The sequence below is a fragment of the Lathyrus oleraceus genome, chromosome 3 (assembly GCF_024323335.1).
Source record: "Lathyrus oleraceus cultivar Zhongwan6 chromosome 3, CAAS_Psat_ZW6_1.0, whole genome shotgun sequence".
In the NCBI taxonomy this organism is placed as follows: domain Eukaryota; kingdom Viridiplantae; phylum Streptophyta; class Magnoliopsida; order Fabales; family Fabaceae; genus Lathyrus; species Lathyrus oleraceus.
Window position 1 is genome coordinate 521,814,858 of NC_066581.1, and position 9,225 is coordinate 521,824,082.

Sequence of the window (9,225 nt, forward strand, 5' to 3'; positions counted from 1 at the left end):
GAATTGTTTTCAATTATAGTTCCTTTAAAACAATATGTGTCTTAATGTTGTGTTTGAATGATTAACAACTTGGTTTACTATATTGTGTTATGTTATGTCTTGTTTTGTTAAAAATACTATGGTTACATCATGCCTTGGTTGGTTATGTTTTGATATGTTTATGATAAAATGCTTAACTTTTAACCCTTTTCCCATCCTTTTTGTTAATGATAAAGGGGGAGAAGATATTATGGTTTTTTGTGTGTCTTTCTCTAACAAATTTTACAGAAAATCTTAAGTTATAAAACTCTCATACATGGATGCATGGATCAAGGGGGGGGGGGGGATTGTATGTAAAGCTTCAATTGTTTGTCATCATCAAAAAGGGGGAGAATGTGAAGTCAAGACTCTCTATTCAATGTGTTTTGATGAAGACAAAGTGAAAATCAAATGATCATGTCATAAGTATGGGAAAAGCTTCAAGTGCATTTAATCAAATCAAGTACTCAATATTTAATATGTGTGAAAGCTAGCATTAGAGGATTCAAGAATTATTTTGAAGACTAGCATTGATCTTGAGATATTAAGGTACAAACATGCAATATATATTGACAACTTAGTTCTCAAAATTACTCCAAATATTCCTTGCACGCATGGTACATTGTGTCTCAAATATCATTGTTTTTATACTATTTTTTCAAAATAATTTTCTCAAGATCCAGTTCAGGAAATCGATTACCCCTTTACCAGGAATCGATTTCCATTTTGTGTCCTGCCTTTCTGTGTTTTCCAGAACTCAATTTTTAGGCAAGGAAGTCGATTACCCCCTTTTGGGAAATAGATTTCCCTCACTAAATTTTGAATATTTCAGTAGCAACGCTTTAGTGAAATCGATTACCCTCTTTTCAGAAATTGATTTCCACTGAAGCAGTAGCTGTTTCAAGACTGTTTTGTGATCTGAACATTTTTCAAATATCATCTTTTAACCATTGCATCTCTTCATTTAATCACACTCATTCATAGAGGTGTCAAGGTGATATATATATATATATATATATATATATATATATATATATATATATATATATATATACATTCCTATTTTCAGAAATTAAAAGTCACATCTTCCATTGCAATTTGAAATCTTAAACTTATTCATTTTCGAACAAGTGTTTTGATCATTGAACTTTCATTAAAATAAATCTGCATTGTTCACATATATAAGTCCAGAAAATTCCTCTCATATTCATAAAAACTTGAGCACTAATATATCCTTGTAAACTTCTTGTTTGGAAGAGAAGATCAGTCGTGGTGATTGATATATTGTGATATACTTTCTTTACTTAATATTTTCCAGAATTGATTGTAAACACCTTGTTGCCAAGATTGTTGGAAGCAAGAGAGTTGAGTTTAAGAGGATTGTTATCATATTAACTTGGTGAATCATAAGAGGTTTGTTCTTGGTGATTGTATCGATCTTGAACAATTCCTAACATATAGTAAAATCTCTTTCATGTTGAAAGGAGACTAGACGTACCTTTGGATTGTGAAGGAGACTAGGATACATCCTCGTGTTCTTTATTTTTTCTTCACTTTATAGCTTTCTAAACTCATCACTAAACAAGAAAAATAAGAACAAAATTGTCTCTAAAACCATAATTTTTAATTGGTCCTAATTCCCCCCCCCCCCCCCCCCCCCCCTAGGTGCACTCTGAACTTACATGAAGTACTTTTGTCATGCGAGAATTTGCTACGACGGGGTATTTTCATTTGGATCGATGACTCTGGGAGACCTCTTAGGGATCACCTTTGAAGACTAGTACATACCTATTAGGGGGATATTGGGTTTTTGGAGGAAACCAAGACCCTTCATACCTTGTTTCTCATGTTACATCGAACCTTTGAACCTACATCAAGTAAAATGTACAGATTATCCAGAATATAACAGAACTTTGAATTTATGATGTTGAATTTCATTACATCGTATATCATCATTTCATCATAATAAAACTATTTTGCATATGCATTTCCAGGAATCCAAGAGTTAAATTTGTTGATTGAGTATTCGAGGAAAATATGAATTCTGGTAGAATAGGTATTTGTAGTTACAAGTTTGTGGAGCTTCAGTTGAAGACTTTGAGGGGATTAGGGACTCGTATGGTTCTTGATAACAAAGAAGAGTTCAAGAAGATCTATGGAAACCTCCTAGGAATCCTCAACACAGAAGTTAATACATCGGTCGTTCACACTCTTGTACAGTTCTATAATCCTCCAATGAGGTGCTTTACTTTTCAAGATTATCAGTTGGCTCTGACTTTGGAAGAATATTCTCATATCTTAGGGGTTGGAATTAAAAATCGGGTTCCTTTTTTCAGCACAAAGGAGCTTCCCAAGTCTCATCTTATATCTGAAGCCCCCAGTCTGGAGAAGAAAGAAGTAGAACTCAACCTCAAACTTAAAGGTGGAACTCATAGTTTTACATTAAAGTTTCAGATAGGCAAAGCCACTGACGTTGGAAGTTGGAATGCTTTGAACGTTATTCTTGCTTTACTCATGTATGGGATTGTGTTATTCCCTAACATGGAAGAATTTGTGGATTTTGCCTCTATTCACACTATTATGACCAAGAATCATGTTCGTACTCTCCTTGCAAATACTTACTATTGCATTCATGTGAGGAACCATAAGAAGAAGGGAACTACTATGTGTTGTATACCCTTGTTGTACAAATGGTTCATATCTCATCTACCTAACAAAGGTCCTTTAATTGAGAACAAAGGCAATCCGAAATGGTCTCAGAGGATCATGTCTCTGACTGGTAAAGATATATTATGGTACTCTAGAAGTTATGACAATGTCAAGGTCATTCTTAATTGTGTTAATTTCCATAATGTTACCCTCCTAGTTACAAATGGTGGAACTAGTTACAGTCTGAGATTAACATTGCGTCAGTTGGGCTACCCAATGTTAGACAGACCTGACTCCAAGCAATTGGAAGATTTTGTCTTGTATGAAGGGGTTGACAAACCATAGTTACTGAAGAAGATCATCAGATCTTAGGGAGAGGTTTGTCCTCAAGGAAGGGATGAGCTGGGAAAGAAGAATTGTATAGCCAAGGAAGCCTACACTCAGTGGGTCAAGGAAATGGTCAAGGAAGTTTTGTTGCCATTTCCACCAGAGCCTTCTATGAGCATCAAGCCTCTTGAACTTGTTGCTGTTCCTGTGTTCGAAGTTGGCAAACTAAAAGAGACTATCACGGTGTTAGAGAAAGAGAATGCTTATTGTCATACCTAAGTTTTAACCCTAAGATCCCACATATCATTTTCATCCTTGCATATAAACAAGGTCACATCTTTGTCCTCTCCCTCTCATCTTTGGGTTTGCCTTTTGCAGGGATCATCAAGCATCTATTTGTTGGTGTTTTACCTTTGTATTTATATGTTCATTGCTTATATAACCACTAATCAAAATAGAAAAAATATGTCTTATTTTATTTAAAGTTTATTGTACAAGGTAAGGCTTTTCACCAAGAGCAACAAGCATGGTTCCTCAGCTAGGTTTTTTTATTCCTCAAGTCAAAGTGTGTTCAGCCATTGATTCTCAAGGGGCTTATCTCTCAAAACATGATCTCTAAGGTTCTCAAGCATATTTAAATCTCATTTCTATCAAGAGTACCTCAAAGTTTTTTTGCTTATTTCTCAAGAAAAGTCAAAGGTTCATGTGTTTATTTCCACACCTTCTTCAACAAGTTACTTAAAACTTTGAGCAATTTAATCAAAAGGCATTCAAGGAAACCTTATTTTGAATTCATAGGATCATCCATGTACCTTGAAATGCAAGAAAAGTCCAAGTACACAAGTTTATTCCAAGAGGTTTTTGAGACATTATAGGACATTTTCAGCCATTTGGGACTTAGAATTTTCTAAGTTGCATTACCAGATTTTTGTGTCAACTTGAACTTGCCATAACTTTATGCTCAATCATCCAAATTTAACCTTCTTTGGAACATTGTGATCTTTGATATGATGTGAAAAAATTGCAAGAAGAATGGGATCAAAAAGCCTCATGAGCAAGATGCCCCATTGAGTTAAACATGGTGACTTAGAACTGAAGAAATTACCATGATCAGAATTTTGAACTTCAACAATCCTCAATTACAAGGCAATTTACCATGCTTTTTGGACCTAAACATGTTTAACCAAGTCTCCAGAAGTTAAATGACCCATAAAACACATGATTTGGCCGAGTTTTGATGGTTTTCCAGGTCACACTTTTCTCAAATCATGAGCAAATTTGTTTTGCATGAATTAAGCATCATTTGGCACGCATGAGATCGCCAATCACTTCCCTATAAATAAAGAAACATATTTGTTTCATTCCCAAGCTTTGGAGAGCCAAAGAACCTATGTTTCACTCTGAAACTTTTGCAGAAAATTGAGCTATCATGTTTTGATTTCTAGGTTATTTCAATTCAATTTCTTGATTCCATTAGCATCTTCGGTCTTCTCTGAAGCTTTTGCAACCATTCCCAAACTCTAAGACCTTCTGAAGTGCCCTGACCAGATCAAGCTTCTTCAACCTCTGATCATCATTTGGACTAGGTAGTTCTGAGCATCATTTGAACTCAAACAATTTACTACGATGTAGTCTTTCGCTCTCTGATTCTTTCCTCTAACTTATCTAATGTTGATTGATCATGTTCATCATTTAATTTTTCTTTTCATGGCTTGCTTGTTTTTGAAACTTCTCTGAAATTATCCATGCTCAATTTAGATAAATGAATTTTGAGCATGAAGTCAAATTCGAGATGAGGAGGCGATCACATTGGTGGTAGTCTCATGTTCTTAATTTTCCAAACGATGAAGCTCCGATGAGGGATCACTAGAGAAGATGACTGGATTTGTTTCAGGACATCTGAGTTGGTTATACACGTTGACATTTTGAAATGTTCTGATTGGTCCATTTTGAATGTGATTCCATGTTTATTCTGGCTATTTTCCACCATGCGCCCTAGCCTGATGGTTGTTAGATCTGCCACGTCAATTAGTGGGGTCAGATCCAATGTCTCCGCTTTTTTCTATTTTAATTTCTTTTTCTTTCTTTTTTTATTTTAAATTTCATTTTCTTTAAAGATTAATAGAAAATTCATCTTTCATCCAAAAAAATCCAAAATAATTTCTAAAATATTCTTTTATTTTTCTTCATCTGATTTTTATTTTTCCATATTTTATTTTCCTGATTTTCTATTTTTCTTGAATTTCCTATTTTTCCTTTTGTTTTAATTTGTTTAAAAATACTTTATGCATTTAAAAATTCTGAAAAAATTATTTTATGTTTATTATTTTATGTCCAACCTTCCATAATTTTCTTCGCCATTTATTTGGTGTTTTGAAGGGCTTTATGGATTTTCTCTTTTATTTCCCTTTTAAAATTCATTTAAAAAATATTTTTGATGCATTTTATTTCATTTTCTTGCATGTTATGCTTGTTTTACATTTATTGACTTTTGTTGGCCTTGGATCTTGACTATTTTGATCATATGTCTCATCAAACTCAACGAATCTTGGGTATTGATTGTTTTAAACATTAATCCACCAAGATGGATGATTGATTTTAATGATGACTTGATCAATCCTTTGATCAAATTTGGGTTTGGTTTCTCTTGTTCTATTATTCTTCATCTCTTTCTCTTCCTTTTTCTCTTGATGAGTTGGATGGTTTGTACCCATCTTGTTCATGATGTGTGGATTGGTACTTCATGAACTTTCATCATTTCAAATCTACGTCCTAATTGATCATGGACCATTTAAGGTACCTTGGATTGATGCATAAGTTTGTCCTAAGTATCATGAAGTATTGATTAATGTAATTGACCACTCTCCTAACCATTGTGCTTGATCCATCCTCTTTTCTTTTTTGTGTGGCATAGCTTTAGGAGAATGATTTACATATCATTTCTCTAACATGTATTAACACAAATATTATTATTGACCGACCTCAAATAGTTGTGACTTCTATATAAGTCCAATTACGATTGCTTAACATGGTGCTAAATTTATCCCGAATTGGAAAGTAAGTCATTTTCATAAGTGAGATTGTAAGTCTCCTACTCACCATGGTATTGTGTGAAAAATATTGTTTCCTTTTCACCTAAGAGAGCTAGTGACATACTTGTTAATTTTATCCAAGTTGGAGTCCTTCTCATGGTGATGTAGAGGTCCATGTTTTAATACTTGTAGGTGAATAATTAAGTGTTCTCCCAAAAATGAAAAACTTTCTTTCTATTTTATATTACTAACACAACTTACTAACATACTATTGTATTAAATTTATTTTAGTGTCATTTATCTTATGCTTTTTATTTCTTGCTATTTACTTTATGCTTTTTTTTCCAGCATCTCATATCATATTGTTTGTGCTTATGTTATTTTCTCTTTCTTCACTTGGACCTTTGTTTATGTTTATGCTCTTCTTTCATTTGTCGAATTGGACCTTCTTTTTATTTTAAAGACATTAATAAAGGAAAAACTCTAAAAAAATTGGTTCTCTTGATTCATGGACTTGAGGTTACTATCATTGGTATTATTGTGGAGTTATGAACTTAGAACCAGGATCTTGACCCTTGATTTAAGAGTTTTATGATTTGAGACCTCGGAGTTCATCTAGTACCTTTGACTTTGGGTTTCTTTTGAAGATTTGGCTTGGTTACTTTGGTTTCATCTGACACATGGATTATTCTTTGCTTATTTGGCTTGCTTAAGGCTTAATCTAAAGGAGGAAGTTCTTGTTTGACTCATGTCATAAAGCTTGCTACCTCTTTGTCAGATCTTTCCTCCTTATCTTTTATATTATGTTCTAGGATAGTCTCTTCTTCTTCTCCCCTTCTTTAATTTTCAAAATCTTCTCTCTTTTTTTTCTTCCCGTTTTCAAACTTGAACCACTTTCTCAATAAACCTTAACTTTTGTCAAGTGATTTTCAAAATCTTTTCTAAATAAATTCTAATACATCTTAAACATGTTCAAATCAATTTCAAAAGACTTAAAAAATACATAACTCATTCAAACTATTTTGTTCCCTTTATGGACTTTTTCTTTTAAAAAAATTTTCTCAAAGTCGAGACATGAGTCATTTCCATAGTTGAGATGTAATTCTCCTATCCCCATAGTATTGATGATAATTATTTTCCACCTAAGAGAGCTAGTGGCATACTTGTTGATCTTTATCCAAGTTGGATCCCTTCTCCATGGTGATGCAAAGTTCTCATATTTGTGGGTGGTTAGTTGAGTATTCTCCTTAAAATGAAAAAATGTCTTTTCATTAAAAATGAATCAAAACAAACATCTTTGTTATTTTTACCACGAACTACGAGGTTTTGATCCTCCATTGCACTTTGCTGGTACGTAGGCACGAGGCTCAGAAAGTCTTGGCAAACACAAAAATTAAAAGAAAAAAACATTTCTCTTCTCATCTCCCCATTATTTTGCAAATAACTCCATTTTTAAGTCAAAATTCACATTTTAAAAGAGGTTCCTATAGAGTATTATAGATGTTTAGGTTGCTAATACCTTCCCTTTGCATAACCAACCCCTGGACCATTATATCTGTTTTTATTAGTTTTGTTTTAAAACTTCTTTGTGTTTTGTTCGTTCTTTTCCCCATTTTCTTTGGAAATGATAAAAGTGCGGTGGCGACTCTTTCTTTGTGAGTTAAGTTAATCAATAGATTAATCTCAAAAAATTTACCATTATAAAAAAGTGGCAACTCTGCTGGGGAGTAGTCCCTAGTGGGTTTAGCCTATCTTTGTTTATCTGCGTATATCATTTCTGATGTTGTTTGTTATTGTTTGTTCTATCTGGGTGCTTGGTGATATTTGTATGGTGAGATAACTCCTATACCCGGACTTGAGTACTATTATGATAGGAGGGTGGTGTAGTCTTGTTTGGCTTACGTGGAGTTAACTTGAGATCCCTCGCTCAGTGGAGACCCATTTGGGATTAGCGATGCCTTACTGTAAGACCCAAATTTTGACCCTAAGATCCCTCATGCCATCTCATCATATGCATTGGCTTAGGGATCACACATTAGCATCCTCCTTACCCTTCATTCATTGGGTTTGCATTGGGAGAGATCACCAAGCACATTTGATTGTATCATACTTTATTTTTCATTATTTACTAACTAAAATACCAAAAATATATCTATGTATAGCTTTGTTTCTTTTGTAGGTAGTGTTTATGCTCACCTATGCTTCATCAAGCTTATAGGACCCTCAATGCAAGGGTACTAATCAATATATGGTTCAAATTGACTCTAGACATCATATATGTATCCCCATGGTCTTCACATATCATTTTGATCAAGAAATAATCAAGAGTTTGAAGCTTTTTTGCCTTGGAAGCCCTAATTCATCTGGGTATCTTGTGTGACTTCCTCAGCAAGTTTCTTCATCATTTGATCAAATATTTTAAGGGATACTTCATATAACATCATCTTAAACATATATGATCCTCCATGAGTCCCAAAAATCAAGATAATTTCAAGCTAGCAAGATGGTTCATGGTGGTCGATCAGAGAAAGTCAACTTGTCAAAACTGGGGTTTCCTAGATCCTATCTCCTACAATATTTGTCATGTGAGAATGATTCTAAGAGTAAAGTTACTCATAATGACATTCCAAATAACTTTAATGTTAAAGTCTAAAGCTATTTTTGCTTGAAAAGTCATTTTTCATGGTGAAAGATTATAGGTCATTTTGTCTGAACCCTAGTTAGGAGGTCAACTTCCCAAGACCATAACTTGCTCAATTTTTATAATATGAAAGACATTCAAGTTTCATGATAAAATTCAAGATGTACTCTTCAACTTTTATGTTTGAGGGAAGTTAAATTTTGACTTGAAAATGCATGTGCCAAGAGGAAACATTATAGGTCATTTTGGGTCATTACCATTGAACAAGTGATTTTCCTCAACTTCTAAAATGCATAACTCCTTCATGCCAAATCCAAATAAGGTAAAATTTGTGACAAAAATGAAAAGGTTTGAAAGGGATACAACTTTGGTGAGGAAAGTTTTCCATTTGAAGTCCATAACAAAAATTATTCAAGGTGGAAGAAGTGAACATTTGACTTGGTATTTAGAAAAGTTTCATTTATGTTTGATTTTCCAAACATCCACCTCAAAATGCATCATGCTCCAAGTTTCAAATGGAAACGTGTTCAACATGAAAGTTATTCCTCTTGATCTCAC

At 33.6% G+C, this 9,225-nt stretch overlaps 1 protein-coding gene across 1 annotated transcript; it reads left to right on the forward strand.

Annotated features, from left to right (window-relative positions):
• The first annotated feature begins 2,055 nt into the window (after positions 1-2,055).
• LOC127131953 (uncharacterized) lies at positions 2,056-3,012 on the forward strand. The gene has a single exon (XM_051060830.1). The coding sequence runs from the start codon at positions 2,056-2,058 to the stop codon at positions 3,010-3,012; it is 957 nt and encodes a 318-aa protein (XP_050916787.1).
• Positions 3,013-9,225: the final 6,213 nt, after the last annotated feature.